Below are 20,727 nucleotides of genomic sequence, written 5' to 3' on the forward strand. Positions count from 1 at the left end.
TTTTATTAATCAAAGGCCCAATTGAGTTACAACTGAAATTAAGCTGAGTTGGCGGAACAGTGTGGTATTAGCGAAGGGAAAATCTGTGAAGTGCCCTAGCTACAAAACAGAGATAAAAAAAATTATATTTCAAGCATGGTGGAGCAAGATAATGGGTTTTTACAGAAGCTACTCAAAACACAATACGATGCTGTCTTCCATTTAAAGGATGAAAATGGTATAGAAATATATCCAATATTCAATGTACTGCCACCTAAAAAAGAATATCCAGACTATTACATTATAATAAGGAATCCGATATCTTTAAACACTTTAAAGAAACGATTGCCCCATTATACATCGCCACAAGATTTTGTTAACGATTTTGCGCAAATTCCTTGGAATGCAATGACATACAATGCAAAAGATTCAGTAATTTACAAATATGCCATTCTTCTTGAGTCTTTTATTAAAGGAAAGATCGTGCACAATATAAGAAAACATTATCCCGAGGTGACATATCCATCTCTAGGTCGAATTCCGGAAATATTCGCAGAGAGTATGCAACCCTCCGATTTATCCTCGAACCCCATTAATACACAGGAAAATGATGAAAAGGCTGGCTTAAATCCAGAGATGAAAATGGCTTTCGCAAAACTAGATAGTTCGATCACTGAAAGGAAACCAACCAACCAAGATTACAGGATGCAACAAAAAAACTCACCAGCGTTTCCAACCCATTCTGCTTCTATAACACCGCAGCCGCTGGCTTCACCTACTCCAGTTGTTAACTATGCAAATATTACCTCGGCGCATCCCAAAACCCATGTTAGACGCGGTAGACCACCAGTAATTGATCTACCCTATGTACTGAGGATTAAGAATATCTTGAAGATGATGAGAAGAGAGGTCGACCAAAATAATAAGACGCTTACCCTCTGTTTTGAAAAACTACCAGATAGAAACGAGGAGCCAACCTATTACTCTGTCATAACAGATCCCATTTGTCTAATGGATATTAGGAAAAAGGTTAAGTCCAGAAAATATAGAAATTTCCATACTTTTGAGGAAGACTTTCAATTAATGCTAACAAATTTTAAGCTTTATTATTCTCAAGATCAGAGCAATATAATACGAGCTCAACTATTGGAGAAAAACTTCAATAGATTAGTGCGAATTGAATTATCCAAACCTGATGAAGACTATTTACCTGAAGGTGAATTAAGATATCCTCTAGATGATGTAGAAATCAATGATGAGAAATACCAGATAGGTGATTGGGTTCTTTTACATAATCCAAACGACATCAATAAACCCATTGTTGGCCAGATTTTTAGATTATGGTCTACTACAGATGGAAACAAATGGTTGAATGCTTGCTGGTATTTTAGGCCAGAACAAACCGTTCATCGGGTGGATAGGTTATTCTACAAGAATGAGGTCATGAAAACTGGTCAATATAGAGATCATCCTATTCAGGATATTAAGGGAAAGTGCTACGTTATTCATTTTACCAGATTCCAGCGTGGGGATCCTAGCACGAAAGTCAATGGTCCTCAATTTGTTTGCGAATTCCGTTATAATGAAAGTGATAAGGTTTTCAACAAAATCAGGACTTGGAAAGCTTGCCTGCCGGAAGAACTCCGTGACCAAGATGAGCCTACGATACCTGTTAATGGAAGAAAATTTTTTAAATACCCTTCTCCAATAGCAGATTTGTTACCAGCAAACGCAACTCTAAATGACAAAGTTCCAGAACCCACGGAGGGAGCCCCAACTGCCCCACCTTTGGTAGGCGCTGTATATTTAGGCCCCAAATTAGAGAGGGATGATCTGGGAGAGTATTCAACTTCTGATGACTGCCCTCGATACATAATCAGACCAAATGATCCACCAGAAGAAGGTAAAATAGATTACGAAACAGGAACAATAATTACAGATACCTTAACCACAAGCAGTATGCCCAGAGTGAACAGTTCCTCCACAATACGTTTACCCACTTTAAAGCAGACTAAATCAATTCCCAGCTCCAATTTCAGGTCCTCATCAAATACTCCACTATTGCATCAGAACTTCAATCAGACTTCCAATTTTTTGAAATTAGAAAACATGAATAATAGTTCTCATAATTTACTATCACATCCTTCCGTTCCTAAGTTTCAATCGCCCTCTTTATTAGAACAGAGTAGTCGCTCTAAATACCATAGTGCAAAAAAACAGACACAGCTATCATCAACAGCTCCCAAAAAGCCTGCATCTAAAAGTTTTACATTATCCTCAATGATTAATACCTTAACTGCTCATACCTCGAAGTACAACTTCAACCATATTGTTATTGAAGCCCCGGGTGCATTTGTGGTTCCTGTACCAATGGAAAAAAATATAAGAACCATCCAATCGACAGAACGTTTCAGTAGATCAAATCTAAAAAACGCTCAAAATCTCGGTAATACTGCTATTAATGACATAAATACTGCAAATGAGCAAATAATATGGTTCAAAGGGCCCGGTGTAAAAATCACAGAGAGAGTTATTGATTCCGGAAATGATTTAGTACGGGTACCTTTGAATAGATGGTTCTGTAAAAACAAAAGGAGAAAACTGGATTACGAAGACATTGAAGAAGATGTTATGGAACCACCAAATGACTTCAGCGAAGATATGATTGCTAATATTTTTAATCCTCCGCCGAGCTTGAATTTAGATATGGATTTAAATCTAAGCCCATCCTCGAATAACTCTTCTAATTTCATGGATTTAAGCACAATTGCAAGCGGTGATAACGATGGGAAAGAATGCGATACGGCGGAGGAGAGTGAAGACGAAAACGAAGATACAGAAGACGAGCACGAAATTGAAGATATCCCGACCACGTCTGCTTTTGGCTTAAATTCTTCCGCTGAATACCTTGCATTCAGATTACGAGAATTTAATAAATTATGACCATGATAAATTCACCACATGTATCTATATATGTTCATGCATATACCATATATATTTTGTTATTCATACGATAGACCTCAATCGTTTTGTTGCCTTTCAAAACGCACAATTGTAAACCTAGCTTACTATTTATCTATCGCGGTCCAGAATGGCTTTCCTTTTTAAATTCATCCCAGAAGCCACGTCGGAGTAAAGTATTCGGCCTTGATGACTATTTCGAATCGAAATGAAAGAATAAAAGGAACTAGGAGGTTGTTCCAACAATTTTCCATGCCGTAATTTCATCGGTTATTAGGTTACCAGCATTTATCTCAGTTTATTTGAGTCAAGGTAATTTATTTTCATTCATTACTGTATGGAGTAAAAATGAATTCCATTTATGTATTCGCACGAAGAGAAATTTATCATCCGTCAGAGACACCAAATTACGGCCGAATTTAGATTTGTTTGCACGTAAATATGAGCCAATGAAAGCGTTATTATTCAATGTTTCCAAATTGTTTTCCACCGTTTTATTTTTCCCCAAGAATTCGCTTTTATGAATGTTTTTAATATATGCAATCATTTTATCAAATCCACCGATGATAAAGTTCCAGTGTTCACTCAACATTTTCATAGAATCGTCATGGCTTCTGGAATCGACTGTTAAAATAAAACAATATCTTCTTTCATTGCCTCTAGCATTTTCATCATACAGTTTAAAGCCTATAACTAAGTTCAATCCTCTAAGATCATCAAAAAATATAAAAGGCATATTATCATAAATCATTGTTTCTTCAGAAAAGGCTCTTTTAATAATAGAATTTAGCAATTGGTATCTTATAGAAGAATATTGGGTAGTTATAAACGGAACATCTTCGATGAAGCACCGCATCGATCTAGTTGACTCTTCAGGAAACTGTAAAAGACATGATTCGCAATATGATTCAGTTGGATAATCAGGCACTAGTAATTCTTCACCTAGCGTTCCCTTTTCTGCGGATTGTGTAACTGATATGATCCTTGGGCCATGCTTGTCGCAGAAATGAGCCAATGAAATCACTGTCGAGGACATTCTATGCATCTATTTCATCAACCATTTAAACGCTAACTTATTTTATGGAGGTGCTAGTTAGTTGGACTTTATTGCTTCATTTATCGTTTGATGGTCATCGAATAGAAGATTCCTAAGCCCTTTTCTTTTTACTCAAGATTTTCTTTTTCAAGCGTGTTTTTTCTGGCAAGTACGAAAACGGCATCTTCGAACTTGGCGAATGAACAATCGGTTTGGTTCAACATTTCCAAGAACAACTACAACATACTATCAGTGTTACTTTCAAAAGTCTTTTAATACATTTGAAATGATATTCAGTGGAAGTGGAATGAAATAGGCCACAGTGAATAGGCCACGATACACACAGCATGTGTCATGCTCAATACCTTGCACCTGAATCTATATAATCTTGTAGTTCACCATTATATACATAACTCAGAAGAAGAAAACAATACGCATATTGGATAGTGCTCCATCGCTTTTAACAACTGATAATTTCAGTCATCTGGCTCAGGGTCTTGTCGATTTTTTTTATTTAGAAACTATCCGAATAAAAAAACCGCAGGAATACAAAGCGATGGGAATTGCTATTTCACTGAACATGTATGTATACCGTATACCGCATAAAATAACTATAAACCTACACCATTAAACGATGTGTGCAAAGAAGCTCAAATACGCTGCTGGCGATGACTTTGTACGCTATGCTACACCTAAAGAGGCCATGGAGGAAACTAGACGTGAATTCGAGAAAGAGAAACAACGACAGCAACAAATAAAGGTTACTCAAGCACAAACTCCCAACACTAGAGTCCACTCAGCTCCAATTCCCTTACAAACTCAATATAACAAAAACAGAGCAGAAAACGGTCACCACTCCTATGGTTCTCCCCAAAGTTATTCTCCAAGACATACGAAAACACCTGTGGATCCTAGATATAATGTTATCGCACAGAAACCAGCAGGCAGGCCTATACCTCCAGCGCCAACCCATTATAACAACTTGAACACTTCCGCTCAACGGATAGCTTCCTCTCCTCCTCCCCTAATTCACAATCAAGCAGTGCCTGCACAACTCTTGAAGAAAGTTGCACCTGCTTCGTTCGATAGCAGAGAAGATGTACGAGACATGCAAGTGGCCACACAGCTATTTCATAACCATGATGTAAAGGGCAAAAACCGACTGACAGCTGAGGAACTACAGAACTTACTACAAAACGACGACAACTCCCATTTTTGTATATCATCAGTAGATGCGCTGATAAATTTATTTGGTGCTTCCAGGTTTGGCACTGTCAACCAGGCAGAATTCATCGCCCTATACAAAAGAGTGAAAAGTTGGAGAAAAGTTTATGTGGACAATGATATCAACGGATCGCTCACCATTTCTGTAAGCGAATTTCATAACTCACTTCAAGAACTAGGATATCTAATACCTTTTGAAGTTAGCGAGAAAACATTTGACCAATATGCTGAGTTTATAAACAGAAATGGAACAGGAAAAGAACTAAAGTTTGATAAATTCGTTGAGGCGTTAGTTTGGCTAATGAGATTAACAAAATTATTCAGGAAATTCGATACTAATCAAGAAGGCATTGCAACCATACAGTACAAAGATTTTATCGATGCTACATTATATTTAGGTCGTTTCCTACCTCATTGATGAAAACCATTCGTTCTTTCTGGTCGTAATACAAATAGAAGAGGTAAACCAATCAATGGCCCGTTAGTTTGCCATTTGCTGCATCCTTCCCATGCAAAGTGTCTTCGTATTTAGTGATGTTTTGTTAGCGACACAAAAGAGACCTCGATGACAGACATTTTTTTTTCTTTACTTAATGTATTATAAGTGTGTCTGACCTCGACTATCATTATAATATTAATTTGAAGTTCTATTTTACATTTATATGAGTTATTCCATTACATAATAAGGATATCAAGAGCAGATTAGTGTCTTTTAGATTATACATCTTTTTCCCCCCTTTTTTGTTGTTGGTAGTGGAAAGAAAAGGATCAATTAACAGAAATAAATAAATAAATAATAAAAACCTAAAATTCCTTTTGCGTCATTGAATTTTTATTATGAAGTCAAAAGGGAGTCGGTTGTCAACAGACTGTCCTGTCGAATTTCCCAAGATAGTCTCTGGATTCGCTGAGGAAGTGAAAATACGTAGACAAAGTTCCCAAGGACAGTACGCCGTCGATTCACATCCTCCGAAAAGCCCTGAACTGAAACACAGAAGACAGAGGTCATCCTCTTTTGTTAACGGTAAATGCAGGAACAGGGACCTTCCATTGTTAGATAACAAGAAAGCACAAGAAATAAACACCAATTCACACGGCCAAGACATCGGTATCAAAAACTTACCACGTCAACGTGAGTTGTTGAATGCCAAAAATGGAATTGATTTTACGCTGATGGTGGCGGGTCAAAGTGGATTGGGTAAAACCACGTTTATCAATTCCTTATTTTCTACTTCTTTAATTGATGATGACATCAAAGAAAACAAACCTATTATTCGTTATAAAAGCATTGTAGAAGGAGATGGAACACACCTTAATTTCAACGTCATCGATACACCTGGTTTTGGTAACAATATGGATAATGCATTTACGTGGAGGACAATGGTTAACTATATTGATGAAGAAATAAGATCGTACATTTTCCAAGAAGAACAACCTGATAGGACAAAAATGGTTGATAATAGAGTCCATTGTTGTTTGTACTTTCTGAGACCTTCAAATAAGGGAATTGATACTTTAGACGTCGTAACAATGAAAAAATTAGCGAAGAGAGTGAATTTAATCCCGGTTATTGCTAAATCAGATTTGCTAACGAAAGAGGAATTGAAAAACTTCAAAACACAAGTTAGAGAAATAATAAGAGTACAAGATATCCCTGTATGTTTCTTTTTCGGCGATGAAGTTTTGAATGCAACACAAGATATTTTTCAAAAATATCCATTCAGTATAATTGCATCTAATGAGTACATTTTTAATGAAAAGGGCGAAAAAGTTAAAGGAAGACAATACAAATGGGGCGCTGTTGACATTGAAAATGAAAAGTACTGTGACTTCAAAATCTTGCAAAAGACGATTTTTGATTGGAATTTAATTGATCTTGTAGAAAGTACCGAGGATTATTATGAAAAATGCAGATCTGAAATGCTAAGAACTAGGCTATTAAAGGCCAGAGATTGCTTAACAACGAAAAGTGTTGACATAACGGAAGAACAAAGGAAATTTTTGGAGGAAGAAATGAACTTCGATGAAATCGAGGAAAACAAACTCAAAAATTACAAGTGCTATGAAATAATTAATAAAACGGTCATGGATAAGGTGGCTACAGAATGGGATCCTGAATTTATAACTAGACAATTAGAAGCTAAGAAAAAATTCAACGAGCTGTCCAACAGAGAAATTTCAAAATTTCGAGACTGGAAAAAGAGCCTATTCATGGAACAAGAGAATTTTAACCAAGAGATTGAACAATTGAATCACAAGTTGGAAAACTTACAACTGGAATGTCAGGACTTGGAATACAAGCTGTTAATCGGAAAAAGTTCCAACAGCCATTCCACAGATAGTGCTACTTTAGTAAACGTTCACATCAAAAGGTAGTATTAATTAAAAAAAAAAAAAAGCCAATAATTTCGCGCAAGCTTTGCTCTACATAATAAAAATACAATTAGGATAGAAATGAATATTTTTTTAGCGGCAGTTTTACCATAAGTAGCAAAACCCTAACAATACAATGTGAGACTAAAGTAAATCCGGGTAATACAAAATACAATTTTTTTTTATTCTTCACAGCGTTTTTTCGACGGAGGAGGGAAAAAAAAAAATTGTATTTAAGGCATCAAATGCGCGACATCATATACCTTTGTCCGCTGTTATCATACCTTGAACCTCTACATTTCAGCCTAGCGCGCGCAAAAAGAAAAAAAAATCATAAGCAAGAGTGGTACGGTAACCACAAGGCAATGCAAAGAAGGGTGCGATATCAAGTGATGTTACCTTCCTTTACTTTTTGCCTTTTTCTTGAATTGTCAATCCGCCCTTTTTTTCTTTTCAGTTTTTTCTCCTTTCATCCGTCTCGTTTATCATAATGATGATTTCACTTATACCTATATGTTTTTTCTGGCATCTCTAATGTTAGGATGTGAAGTTTAAGTACTCTCCATTCAATGAATACAATTTTTGACAATATCTGATTTTACTATGATTAAACAGACCGAGGGAGAAAAAAAAAAGGAACTAAAAAAGGGCCTACGTAGAAGATGATGTAAAAGTAGATTCGCATCTGAGAATGTTTTCTTCAAATTTTTCTTTTCGGCCTTGGCGCAGAAGACTTTCTCTTCGTCCGCGTCGTATAGGAAACAAAAAAGTGTAAAAAGTAAAAATCGGTATATTACGCAATCCATTCGTTACCCGGTGTAGTCACGTGCGGGTGCGGAGGGCAGCCGTTTAAACCCGTTTGGGCCTTGGTCCGATAGAACCATCTCGCAGGAAAGAGCAGAGCCAGTTATCGGGTGTCGTTTACGCCCAGATGTCGTTTAGCCAGCTCCGCAACGGCCACTGCCACTACCACTGCCTCCCTTCGTATACGGGACACAGAGATCGTATACGGTAAACGACTAGCACTAGGACAATAGCAACTAACAATGACCGATAACAGTCAGCAACCTCAAGGCACCTGGCACAAAACCGTCGAGGAAGAGGCCCTTTGCCACCGTATCGCATCGCTTTCCCACCAATTTTTTTTTTCTTGCTTGCCTCGCCTCTGCTGTGGTCGTATTATTATTATTCATTCTCTGCGCAGTTTAAACTATATACACACGATTAATCCGTTATGCATGTACATTTTCTTGTATGCGTACGCCTGTGTATGCATACTTCTATATAATATATAATACAGGAGGATCTATTCTTTTTTTTCTTCTTCTCTTCTTCTCTCCCTTTTTTCTCTCTCTTCGTTTCTTTCCTTCCAGTAAATCTTTATATTAGTTGTAACTTTTTCTCTTTAGATAGTAGCATAGAGGACTAAGGAAAAGTAGTACAGCCATAAAAAAAAGAGGAAAAGATGTCTGCCGTTTTCAACAACGCTACCCTTTCAGGTCTAGTCCAAGCAAGCACCTACTCACAAACTTTGCAAAATGTCGCCCATTACCAACCTCAATTGAATTTCATGGAGAAATACTGGGCCGCATGGTACAGTTACATGAACAATGATGTTTTGGCCACCGGTCTAATGTTCTTTTTATTGCATGAATTTATGTATTTCTTTAGATGTTTGCCATGGTTCATCATCGACCAAATTCCATACTTTAGAAGATGGAAGTTACAACCAACTAAGATTCCAAGTGCTAAGGAACAACTATACTGTTTGAAATCCGTTCTTCTATCTCATTTCTTGGTCGAGGCCATCCCTATCTGGACCTTCCACCCAATGTGTGAAAAATTAGGTATTACTGTCGAAGTTCCATTCCCATCTTTGAAAACAATGGCTCTAGAAATTGGTCTATTCTTCGTCTTGGAAGATACATGGCATTACTGGGCTCACCGTCTATTCCACTACGGTGTCTTCTACAAGTACATTCACAAGCAACATCACAGATACGCTGCTCCATTCGGTCTTTCTGCTGAATATGCTCATCCTGCTGAAACTTTGTCTTTGGGTTTTGGTACCGTTGGTATGCCAATTCTTTACGTCATGTACACTGGTAAATTACACTTGTTCACTCTATGTGTATGGATCACCCTAAGATTATTCCAAGCTGTTGACTCTCATTCTGGTTATGACTTCCCATGGTCTTTGAACAAGATCATGCCATTCTGGGCTGGCGCTGAACACCACGATTTGCATCATCACTACTTTATTGGTAACTACGCTTCCTCTTTCAGATGGTGGGATTACTGTCTAGACACTGAATCTGGTCCAGAAGCTAAGGCCTCCAGAGAAGAAAGAATGAAGAAGAGAGCTGAAAACAATGCTCAAAAGAAGACTAACTAAGAGAAGAAACATACTTCAAAAAAAAAAAAAAGAAAAACAACAAAAAAACGTATAAAATGAAATAAATTTCGAACCGCTTTTTTTCCTTTTTTTTTTTTTTACTTTGTTTGACCTCCCCTAACTCTTTCTTTTTACCTTCACAATTGTTTATTTTAATATATGATTTTTAAATTAATTCAGGTTAATTCTAAAAACTATATTGCAATCTTTTAAATATATGTATACACGTTCATTACCACGTATACATATCCATATATATATATATATATATACATACTATTTATGATAAATTTTTAACAAGCAAACCCATTATTAAATGCTATAAATAAAAGACAGCTTCTTTCTAATTATTATTCAAACTTAAAAACTACATATACAAAAACTACAAAAATCTTTCAACCGACCCATCTTCTGGCAGATCTGAATAATCTAATCCATGGACCGTATCCACCCCACTCTTCGTATTTGCCCTCTGGATACCAGGAATTGGCCTCCAATCTGCAAACTCTTTCAGGATGTGGCATCATGGCAAGCACTCTACCATTTGGTGACTTGATACCGGCAATACCATTGGTCGACCCATTGGGGTTGAAGGGGAACCTTTCGGTGACGTTACCGTAGTTGTCCACATACCTTATACAACATAAACCATCCTTTTCGAACTTTTCCAGTTGTTCAGCGCTTTTAGAAAATGTTGCTTTACCTTCACCATGTGCGACAGCAATTGGCAATTTGGATCCTGCCATGCCATTCAAGAAAACAGATTCCTCGCTAGAATTGTCCTTTTCTTGAGATATTTGCACCATACATACACGGGCTTCATATTGTTCACTAACATTTCTTTCGAAACTTGGCCAGTTTTCACACCCGGGTATGATATCTTTTAATCTACTCAAGAATTGACAACCATTACAAGCACCAAAAGCAAATGTATCTTGTCTTTCATTGAAGAACTTAGAAAATTGCGAGCGCACACCTTCGTGATACAATACGGATTTAGCCCAACCCGCACCTGCACCTAAGACATCACCATAAGAGAAACCACCACATGCGGCAAGACCGATGAAGTCATCCAAATGGAACCTACCTTCTAGCAAATCTGTCATAGTGACATCCACTGAGTTGAATCCAGCTTGTTGGAAGCACCATGCCATTTCCATTTGACCGTTCACACCTTGCTCTCTTAAGATAGCAACCTTTGGCCTTTGACTGGATAATTCTAATCCGATCTTCATATCATCGGCTGGGTTGTATGTTAGGGCATACTGCAAACCGGGATCTCTATCGTCCGTGATACTGGCAAACTCTTCTTCGGCTGTTTTTGGATTGTCTCTCAATTTCTGCATTTCGTAAGATGTCTTACTCCAAGTTTGCTCCAATTCAGATCTCGAATTGGCGTAAATTACATCATTTGTTGTGGAGTTAATAATCTTGATTTCCTGGCTTTGGAAGGATGGCTTACCAACAATAGAAATATATTCTTTAGCAACTCCGTTCTCGTTCAAGATTTTTTCGAACTTGCTCAAGTTCTTAGCAGAAATCTGGAATACTGCACCTAATTCTTCATTGAATAGGTTTGTTAATTGACTTTCTAGGTCTCCACCGTCAATGTTGATTTCTAAGCCGCATCTGGAAGCAAATGCCATTTCCAGTAAAGTGATTAGTAGACCACCATCAGACCTATCATGGTAGGCAAGCACTATATCCTCCTTTTGTTGATGCAATTGGATTAAACTTTCCAAGAAACCCTTCAAAATGGCGTTATCATACACAGTAGGCGACTTGTTACCAACTTGGTTGTAAACTTGCAACAAAGCAGAGGCACCTAGTGACTTAGTCTCTTGTTTAGCTGATAGATCAACCAAGACAAGGACAGAATCATCTGTGTTTCTATTTAGCAATGGAGTCCACGTTTTACTAGTGTTGAAAACTGGTGCAAATGCTGTGATATTCAATGACAATGGTGCAGTAACTTCCTTATCATCCCATTTCATCTTCATGGACATGGAATCCTTACCAACAGGGATAGCAACACCTAATGCAGGACATAAATCCAGACCTAATGCTTGAACGGCTTCATATAACTTAGAACCCTCACCTTGATGAGAGGCTGGAGACATCCAGTTAGCAGATAGCTTGATATGATTTAAAGATTTCACATCAGCAGCGAATATGTTCAATAAAGATTCTGCCACAGATAATTTAGCGGAAGCAGATGCGGAGATTAGGGCGTTAACTGGTTTTTCACCCATAGCCATGGCTTCACCTGTGGAAATTATTGTCTCACCCAAAGAGGTACCGGTAACACCGACATCCGCAACAGGTACTTGCCAAGGACCAACAAATTGATCCCTATCAATTAGACCTGTGACGGATCTGTCACCAATAGTAATCAAAAATGACTTTGAGCCAACAGATGGTAAGTTTAGAACTCTTTGAATAGCATCTTGTAGGGAAGGAATTTCGCTCAAATTTGCCTCTGGTAGATTTAGTGCTTCAGTTATGGTTTCTCTTGACATCTTTGGAGGCTTACCAAATAAAATTGGCATTTCTAAATCAATTGGAGTTGTTTTCAAAAGAGGATCTTCTACAATCAATTTTTGTTCAGCGGTTGCGTGACCGACGACAGCAAATGGTGCTCTTTCTCTCTTACAGATTTCCTCGAAAATGGATAAGTCTTGAGGAGAAACACCAAGAACATAACGTTCTTGTGATTCATTACACCAAATTTCCATTGGTGACATACCAGGTTCTAAGGAGAGGACCTTTCTAATATCGAATTTAGCACCCAAGTCATTGTCATGAACCAATTCTGGCAAAGCGTTGGATAACCCACCAGCACCAACATCGTGAATAGATTGGATAGGATTATTGTTACCTAAGGCAACACAAGCGTCAATCACTTGTTGGCAACGACGTTCCATTTCGGGGTTCCCTCTTTGTACAGAAGCAAAATCCAAATCGGCGGAACCTTCACCGGAAGCTACAGAAGAAGCAGCACCACCACCTAAACCAATCAGCATAGATTGACCACCAAGTACAATTAAACAAGAGCCTGGAGTTATTGGGGTGTTCTTCAAAGCAAATTGAGGTCTAACAGTACCGAAACCACCCGCAATCATAATTGGCTTGTGGAACCCTCTGATTTCCTCCTTCCCTTGGTGATTCAAAACCTTTGTAGTTAAAGTTCTGAAGTAACCGTTTATACAAGGTCTACCAAACTCATTGTTAAATGCAGCTGAACCCAAAGGAGCCTCAATCATAATATCTAATGCAGATGCAATATGGTAAGGCTTACCAATATTCAACTCCCAAGGTTGTTCATTACCTGGTATCAAAAGGTCGCTGACAGAGAATCCACTCAAACCACACTTAGTCTTGGAACCTCTGCCTGTAGCACCCTCGTCTCTGATTTCACCACCAGAACCTGTAGCAGCACCTGGGAAAGGAGACACGGCTGTTGGATGGTTGTGAGTTTCGACTTTGATAAGTAATGGAATTCTTTCCTTTGTAGAGGTCCATTCCTTTGTAGTTGAATTTGGTGCAAAGAAAAAGGCATCATTTTCACTATCCAAAACGGCTGCATTATCAGAATAGGCGCTAATAGTATATTCTGGGTTTAATTTATGGGTATTTCTAATCATTTGAAACAAGGTGAATTGTTGTTTTATTCCATCAATGGTCCAATCAGCATTGAAGATCTTGTGACGACAATGTTCAGAATTAACTTGAGCGAACATAAATAACTCAACATCAGTAGGATCTCTTTTCATAGTTTCGACGAATGCATGAATCAAATATTCCATTTCTCCACTATCTAGAGCTAAACCCAATTCCGTATTAGCTTTGGATAAAATATCCTTTGGAGACTGTTTAGTGTCCTTAGGAGTTAAAGGAACGTGAACTAATGGCTTTGGCTCTTCATGTGTGAAAATACTCATCGTATTTGGTGGTTCGGTCAGATATAATTGTTGTGTCATCCTATCGTAGACACACTTCAATGAAATATCATTTAGATTTTCCAAAAGAGGGAAACCTGGAACAGTCTTTATGAGTAAGGCTAAACCTCTTTCAATACGTTGAACTTTGTCTTGTAGCCCGCATACATGAGCAATATTAGTAGCCTTGGAAGACCAAGGAGAGATAGTGCCTGATCTAGGAACAACTCTAATCAAATATGTGTCTTCGCCAAGAGCTGAACTGGGTAAATTATTAGCGACAGCATCGTTTAATTGTCTTGCTAATGGATCGTTAGCAATATCTAAAGCAGAATCGTAAGTCAACAAAACTTCTAGCAATTTAGTGTCCTGTTCAGACAAATTTTGAGCGATGCCGTTGACATAGTGAATGTAACACGAACGCAATTCATTGATGACAGAAGTACTGTTTGTATAGGAGTTTATATCTTTAATTAGATTATCGACTCTGAACTGAGATAAGGCCTTGGGACCCGGCAAAATATAATCAGTCATTGAACTTGACTTCTTTTGTTATGGACCTGGGAGGATTAAACTCTTAGGGATATCGCTAAGATAAAAGTAGAAGAGAAATATACTTCGAGGCAGGGACAGCCAATTATTTAAATACGTATGTCAAGGTTTTCAAAGAAAGAAAGAGTTAAATAGCAAGATATATTGCATTTATTACGGCATCATCTGTTTAATGAGTCCTCATTCAATTTTTTTTTTTTTTTTTCAATTTCAAGTTCGACGAGAAATTTGGAAAAACGGGTCAGCAGGAAAGAGTCAGGAACGGTTGAAGGATATTGAAAGTCATTTTTGTTTATTTACAAGCTGATGTAGAATTACATATCCTATCTATGCGTCAGCTTCACTCATCGTTGGTAAGGATAAATCCAATTTAATATGATATTTTGCACCAGGGAGAATAGCTGTGATGATATCCAATAGAGCGAAAGAAGGAATGGAGCCTGTGAGGACATTGCTAGCATAACGACACAACCGAGTCTCGATACGTTCAGTATACTAGTCATTGCCTCTTGGACTCTTGTCGAATTCCTTGAAATTGTCTTTATACCTTGCGATGACAAACTTGAGCTAAACATCAGTCGGCCATTGAGTTCCACGTTTAATACCGCCAGAGTCCCCACCAAAATGGGCGCTAGTAGAGGCATTGCTACTAGCGGTGAGCTTAGATCAAAGGAACTGAAACCCAGTGCGGAAAACCAGGAAGGATAAAAACTTTCTATAAGCTGTGTCTCTGTTAGGGTCCTGATGCCCATGGAGACTGTGACCCAAAGAGGAATTTGCACCATTGGCAGTAAGGCATTTTTCCATAGGGGTACATTGTACTTCTTGAATAATTTTTTCTGCCTCTTTCTTGTCTCTTTCACTGCCAATAGTGTAATTTGTTCTGGTGTCAAAACGCCAGCATTCTGTAGTTGTAACGGCATGAAAGAACCGTTGGAGCTAATTCTGGCGGCATTTCTAGACTTTTTATTAGTAACGGCTGCCAGTCGAAGTTTAATAATGGGCGTTATTGGCTGTACTAATTTCCTCAGTTCTTGTTGTTTCAAAATTCTCCTCCGCTGCCATATACTGAATGGCAGCGTCACGAGGGTTCTAAGGGTCATAGTAGTCAAAGGAACAAGCACTATCCATGGTATATGTGAGGCTTCATGCACTGTTAAAAACGTGTCCGCTACACTTTGAAAAAGTGAAAAGCTTCTCTTTGTACTTGGATTAGTCCTACCATATCGCAGACCGACTGAGCTGCACGAGAATGACGCAAAACCATTTTGACGATTGGCTAACCTCTTTAACATAATGCCATACTTTATCTTGAAATTTTCCTATCCTTGGACCTTTTTTTTCTAATGAAAGTCTTTTTAGCCTTAGTTGAATTACTGGACGGTAGAAAAATTGGGTTTGCCAGCAAAAACAAAAGTGCAGAACGTTAAATAAATGAAAGCATAAACTCATATGCTAGAATATTTACTAAAAAAAAAAAAAAGTAAAAAAAATTCATTACTATTATACATGTGATATCAGAACGGAAGGTTTTACTCAACTTGACTGCCATCCCTCGGTTTGTAGTGAGGCAACAGCTCCACAACCTCAGCTGGTAGTCTACCATCGACCTTGATGGCGTACATACCAGCTATACTATGATCTACGCTCAGCCACTTTGCTACCCACGACTTAGTAGGCTTACACATTCCTACGAGGCCCTCGAAAGAAGGCGACGTACATTCCATTGTAGAAACACCTGCCTCTTCAAAAATACCCTGACAGTTGGGACAACCATCTCTATTAAACTCATTTGTGGTCTGCACTATGCCACACAGCATACAGGCTCTTTCACTAGACATCTCTTACACTGTACCTCGTTCGCTTTTGCCAAACTGAATGTGGCCAGGTGTAATTATTACACAGTACATCCTTCGAGCCCTTTCTTAAATTTCACTTTTTCACTCGATTTCACTCATAGAACGTATAAGGTGACCTTTATCAACATCGAGATTAATTATAGATAGAAGATGATTAAATTATATACATGAATATATTTATTTGAGGTATGGTGTCTAAAGCGTAATATACCTATCTACTTCACGTAAATTGGACTACGAGGACCGCTTTAAATAGTAGTAACCATCTCTTTCCTCCATATTTTTCTTTACAAATTCTGGAAGCTCTTCACCCTTATTACTATCATACAAGATGATACCATTACCTAGAGCATGTTTCTTTTCGTTTCTCTTGTAAAAAAAAAGTACAACAAACGTCCATAAACCGTAAATAGCACCAAAAATTAAGCTCACGGTGTAACCAGTCTTAAAACGTGGTGACTCCACGGTAGGCCACGCCAAGGTAGGAATCCAGGCGTAAGTGGATTGAGAGAAGGAATAAATGGCGATCCATGTAATAGCCTTCACCTGAGGATCAAACCTTAAGAAGTCATTAATAAACGACCATAGACAAGGCGATGCGGCCACACTGAAATACGTGGTGAAGAAAGCGTACCATTTAGCTTTCGAAGGAATATCCCACTTGATAAGTAAGGCACAAGAAACGGTATTCATTATAGCAGCAAAAACCATGAATATCCACTTACATCTAAATAAATCGGCACCAAAGGCACAAAAAATCACATACGCAAATCCTAAACATGCGGGTATAACACTCAGGTTGTTCACTTGGGCAATGGAGTACTTTGTATTAGACTTTAACCACAAAGTATATGAACCACTATACGCAGTCATGTTATTCCACGAACATGTATCAAAAACAACAAGTACCCAGAATGCTGGAGTACAAAATACTTTCTTCCAAAGTTTTCTGCTCCATAATGGGGCTAGCTTACTTTTATCAACACCATCTTTGATTTGGTTCCTCTTATTTCTGGCCCTTGCAATTCGTATTTCTTCGTCAGTCAGAAATAAAGAGTAACACTTAGATGGTACACCGGGAATAACAAAAAAACCAATAATAGCCGTGGGAAGAGAAATTGCAATGGCATCGATCAGAAACATCCATCTCCAGCCTGCTAGACCATGGACGCCGTTCAAACTTTTGAATATGCGACTTTGCAGAAGTCCTGAAGTCACGGAACCCAATTGTTGCCCACAAAAGAATAAACAGACTCTTGAATTAATTTCATCTGGGGCATACCAACAACCTAGTATATATTGGGACACTGGGTAGTAAGCAGCGCCAAAGGCACTTAAAATAAATCTGTAAGCCCTTAGTTCGGCTAGTGAGTTTGCCCTATAACATGCAAATGTGAACCAAGTCCAGCCCAAGTCCATTACAGGCAAAATAATATGAGAGGGAAATCTTGGTAACAAATACATAAATGGTAATTGGAAGACAATGGCACCAACATTAGCAATAGTAGAAGTGTAAACGTAATCATTACCTTTCATGTTTAAATCTTCCTTCATATTGGAAACATATGCGTTAGTGTAGTTATTCAAATCCACTGACTTGGACCAACATAACATAAAAAAGTATAAAGCAATAATAATGTCTAGCTTGTAAAGAAGCCGTCTTTCAGCCTTGGTTTGAGTAGTATGATTAGGATACAAAAACTCGTACCACTTACGTGATTTCTTGTATTCCTTATTAACACGATACTCGAATTCATCAAAATATTTCCACCATTTACGCCCAGCTTCATCTCTCACTTCATATGGCAAGTCATGCCTTAAATTGTGAGGATGAGGTTCTACAGCTGTAGTTTCTGCCGTAACGTCTGTCTTCGAGGACTTATCTACGCTATGATGTAGCTCCTCTTCAGCTATGATACTGGAGTTAGTATCGTCTGAGTATAAGTACTGATCATCTTCGGGTAGTTTTCTCAAATGTGGGAAGTAGCTCCTCCACGATTTATTCGAAATTGTCATTATCTATTGATTTGTGTCGGTCCTTTTTTGAAAATTGAAACAAATGAAAAGGCGATTGCTCGTGGGTGTAGAGCCTTTATATATAGTTATGTTATAGCCGTAAGAGTCATGCAGATTTTTGGGAATGGCTATCATCAAACTTAGCCTTGCATCTCATATTTCGACTTTTTTTTTCATTTCACACATTTTTTTTTCCTTTCACAGTTGGGTGAAAGAGTCTCGGAGGCGGTACGGCGCTTTCTGTGTAAATCATCCTAAAGTGATTCATAATCTCAGAGCCATTTCGGGTGAACTAATGATGATTTTCTAGTAGACTACGGCAGTATCTTAGCTGACGCAATTGTAGCAATGGAGGCAATCATGTTAGTAAAGGACATTTTAGTTGTAGGAGCATAGGATCGACAGGCCATGTGAAAGGCGTACTAGCAAAGATTGAAGTAATGAGAATAATTGACGATGATTTTAATTTGAGCTTTTCAATGCAGCCGAATTCAGCAGTAGTTGCAGAACCGGACTAACACTTGAAAAAATCCCACGAGCCAGCTGCCGTCTAAGGATATTGTAATAAAGTTGGGCTTAAACTAAAGTTTTTATATCTTGGTTGTAAGGTTGTAATCATTCGTCTCAAGAAGAACGTTGAGTAATCATTAGTCCTCCGCATAAGTAGGTTGCCAATAACTTGTTCAGCAATGATGGTTGCAGCATATCCTCGCTAACGTTTTACTTACCAAATATTTTTTGCTGGTGATTAAGAAAGCTTCTACCATAAGAACACTATGTCAATTTAAAGCAATAATGTTTTCCTGAGTGTTCTTGAGCCTCTGTAAACGAATCATCAATTCAAGTATTTTTATTTTATTGCAAGGATATCGCCAACTAATTATTAACCGGCACTAATGATAGAAATGTTTTTATTTCGAACTACAAAAAGGGCATACATGACGTGGATATATGTAAAGGGTTACTAGTTTACTTATTGATGTAATATCAAGAACAATGTGCTTTTAAAAGAGACATGGTTGACGAGTAAACAAACATACATTGGTAATTCTATAAGGGTCTTTAGGCAATTTCAAATCCACTTGAGTAGGTGTTCAATGCGTCGCAGTTGGTTGGAACGAGTTCGAGTTTTTGAAACAATTCACAAGCGGGATGATAGTAGTAGCCTTCCACTGAACCTGTTAGCTGGTCTAAACACACATAGTAAAATCCCTCAAATGACGCGCCTTCCAGATGATGATTATCGTCCAACATCAGATTTTCTTGTTCCTCATCATCAAGTAGGAACCTTTCCTTCCATTTAAGATAAATATATCGTTGATTCATAAATTCTGCACTTTCATGATTATACTGACCAAAATTTCTTTCCGTTAACGACCAGTTATCAGAACCAAAATGACCAAACCTCTTCCAATGAGAGCAATCACTTTCTCTCTGAGCCATATAAGGGTCGAGCGTCTCCTCAGCGGGCCAATGCAGTGAACATAACGGGAATTGGTTATAATTGATGACATACCCTTCAAAAAGGGTAACAACTTTATCTAGGACTGGTGTTAAATTTTTAATAGTGAAAGTACCTGTGACATGCGGGTCCAAAGAACGCGAATCCTTGTAAAGTGGCAAGTTTACGGTATCAATCTTCACTTCCACCGTATAATACGTGTACTTTGACGATTGCGAACCGCCAAATCTCAATCCTGGCCTCAAAAAATCTAAATGTCTACCAAGGGATCTGTAGGTATATTTAGCATTCTTACCCACTAAATTGGTCCCTTCCTCGTAAACATCACAGTCCTCTTCTTTTGCTTTGAAGTGAGGCAAACGTGTATCAGTTGAGGAGGGTAGAGAGACATAGGCCGAAGTATATATTTCTTCAATGTTGTCATTTCTTTTGGCCCTTTCTAGAATAAACTTTCTTCCCATGATATTCAGTGATGTCATACCTACAGTATATTTTAAATGAAAAGTCTCATAACACAATACGAAAGGATAAAGATAACTCGTCGATGGCCATCATGATTGCCCTTTTTATATGTTTTTATCAAATATTAAACTAAACAACATATACAATTACATCATTTTTCCCTACTTTCTTTTTCTGTAATGGTTCATCGAAGCATTTTTAAGGGTGCCCTGAAGACTATTGTTAAAAAAAGGTACCGCATACATTCGAACCATTACCAGAAAAAAGAGGGGTGAAAAGACATTCTAAATTTTGTTATCGAATGTGAACAGAACACTTAAGAAAACGCCAAGGTTAAGAAGGCCTTGAGAGTATTGATTAAGGCGCATGGAGCACAGGTAAACGCGAAAGACGTTTTGTACTTCCTTTTACTGAGCACCTCTTACATGTAGTAGTAACCATCGCAGCGGAATAAGCACACAAAAAATGGT

At 38.0% G+C, this 20,727-nt stretch overlaps 10 protein-coding genes and 1 non-coding gene across 11 annotated transcripts; 5 read left to right on the forward strand and 6 right to left on the reverse strand.

Annotated features, from left to right (window-relative positions):
* Window positions 1-135: 135 nt before the first annotated feature.
* On the forward strand, window positions 136-2,922 carry RSC1 (RSC subunit protein RSC1; the record flags this gene model as incomplete). The annotated part of the gene is made up of 1 exon (NM_001181185.1): window positions 136-2,922. The coding sequence occupies one exon, from the start codon at window positions 136-138 to the stop codon at window positions 2,920-2,922; it is 2,787 nt and encodes a 928-aa protein (NP_011570.1).
* Window positions 2,923-3,247: 325 nt separating this feature from the next.
* LST7 (Lst7p) lies at window positions 3,248-3,976 on the reverse strand (the record flags this gene model as incomplete). Its single annotated transcript, NM_001181186.3, has 1 exon — window positions 3,248-3,976. The coding sequence occupies one exon, from the start codon at window positions 3,974-3,976 to the stop codon at window positions 3,248-3,250; it is 729 nt and encodes a 242-aa protein (NP_011571.4).
* Window positions 3,977-4,610: 634 nt separating this feature from the next.
* On the forward strand, window positions 4,611-5,618 carry PEF1 (Pef1p; the record flags this gene model as incomplete). The annotated part of the gene is made up of 1 exon (NM_001181187.2): window positions 4,611-5,618. One exon carries the CDS (start codon window positions 4,611-4,613, stop codon window positions 5,616-5,618), a length of 1,008 nt encoding a protein of 335 aa, NP_011572.2.
* Window positions 5,619-6,037: 419 nt separating this feature from the next.
* Window positions 6,038-7,576, forward strand: SPR3 (septin SPR3; the record flags this gene model as incomplete). Its single annotated transcript, NM_001181188.3, has 1 exon — window positions 6,038-7,576. One exon carries the CDS (start codon window positions 6,038-6,040, stop codon window positions 7,574-7,576), a length of 1,539 nt encoding a protein of 512 aa, NP_011573.3.
* A 482-nt stretch (window positions 7,577-8,058) lies between these two features.
* On the forward strand, window positions 8,059-8,171 carry SNR48. Its single transcript, NR_132183.1, has one exon. It is a non-coding gene; the product is annotated as an SNR48 (small nucleolar RNA).
* An 867-nt stretch (window positions 8,172-9,038) lies between these two features.
* On the forward strand, window positions 9,039-9,968 carry ERG25 (methylsterol monooxygenase; the record flags this gene model as incomplete). The annotated part of the gene is made up of 1 exon (NM_001181189.3): window positions 9,039-9,968. The coding sequence occupies one exon, from the start codon at window positions 9,039-9,041 to the stop codon at window positions 9,966-9,968; it is 930 nt and encodes a 309-aa protein (NP_011574.3).
* Window positions 9,969-10,363: 395 nt separating this feature from the next.
* Window positions 10,364-14,440, reverse strand: ADE6 (phosphoribosylformylglycinamidine synthase; the record flags this gene model as incomplete). The annotated part of the gene is made up of 1 exon (NM_001181190.1): window positions 10,364-14,440. The coding sequence occupies one exon, from the start codon at window positions 14,438-14,440 to the stop codon at window positions 10,364-10,366; it is 4,077 nt and encodes a 1,358-aa protein (NP_011575.1).
* Window positions 14,441-14,802: 362 nt separating this feature from the next.
* COX18 (membrane insertase COX18) lies at window positions 14,803-15,753 on the reverse strand (the record flags this gene model as incomplete). The annotated part of the gene is made up of 1 exon (NM_001181191.1): window positions 14,803-15,753. One exon carries the CDS (start codon window positions 15,751-15,753, stop codon window positions 14,803-14,805), a length of 951 nt encoding a protein of 316 aa, NP_011576.1.
* A 237-nt stretch (window positions 15,754-15,990) lies between these two features.
* Window positions 15,991-16,299, reverse strand: SPT4 (transcription elongation factor SPT4; the record flags this gene model as incomplete). The annotated part of the gene is made up of 1 exon (NM_001181192.3): window positions 15,991-16,299. One exon carries the CDS (start codon window positions 16,297-16,299, stop codon window positions 15,991-15,993), a length of 309 nt encoding a protein of 102 aa, NP_011577.3.
* Window positions 16,300-16,551: 252 nt separating this feature from the next.
* Window positions 16,552-18,333, reverse strand: VHT1 (Vht1p; the record flags this gene model as incomplete). The annotated part of the gene is made up of 1 exon (NM_001181194.1): window positions 16,552-18,333. The coding sequence occupies one exon, from the start codon at window positions 18,331-18,333 to the stop codon at window positions 16,552-16,554; it is 1,782 nt and encodes a 593-aa protein (NP_011579.1).
* A 1,062-nt stretch (window positions 18,334-19,395) lies between these two features.
* Window positions 19,396-20,274, reverse strand: GID10 (Gid10p; the record flags this gene model as incomplete). Its single annotated transcript, NM_001181195.3, has 1 exon — window positions 19,396-20,274. One exon carries the CDS (start codon window positions 20,272-20,274, stop codon window positions 19,396-19,398), a length of 879 nt encoding a protein of 292 aa, NP_011580.3.
* Between the last annotated feature and the right edge of the window lie 453 nt (window positions 20,275-20,727).

The sequence above is a fragment of the Saccharomyces cerevisiae genome, chromosome VII (genome assembly GCF_000146045.2).
Source record: "Saccharomyces cerevisiae S288C chromosome VII, complete sequence".
Taxonomy (NCBI): domain Eukaryota; kingdom Fungi; phylum Ascomycota; class Saccharomycetes; order Saccharomycetales; family Saccharomycetaceae; genus Saccharomyces; species Saccharomyces cerevisiae.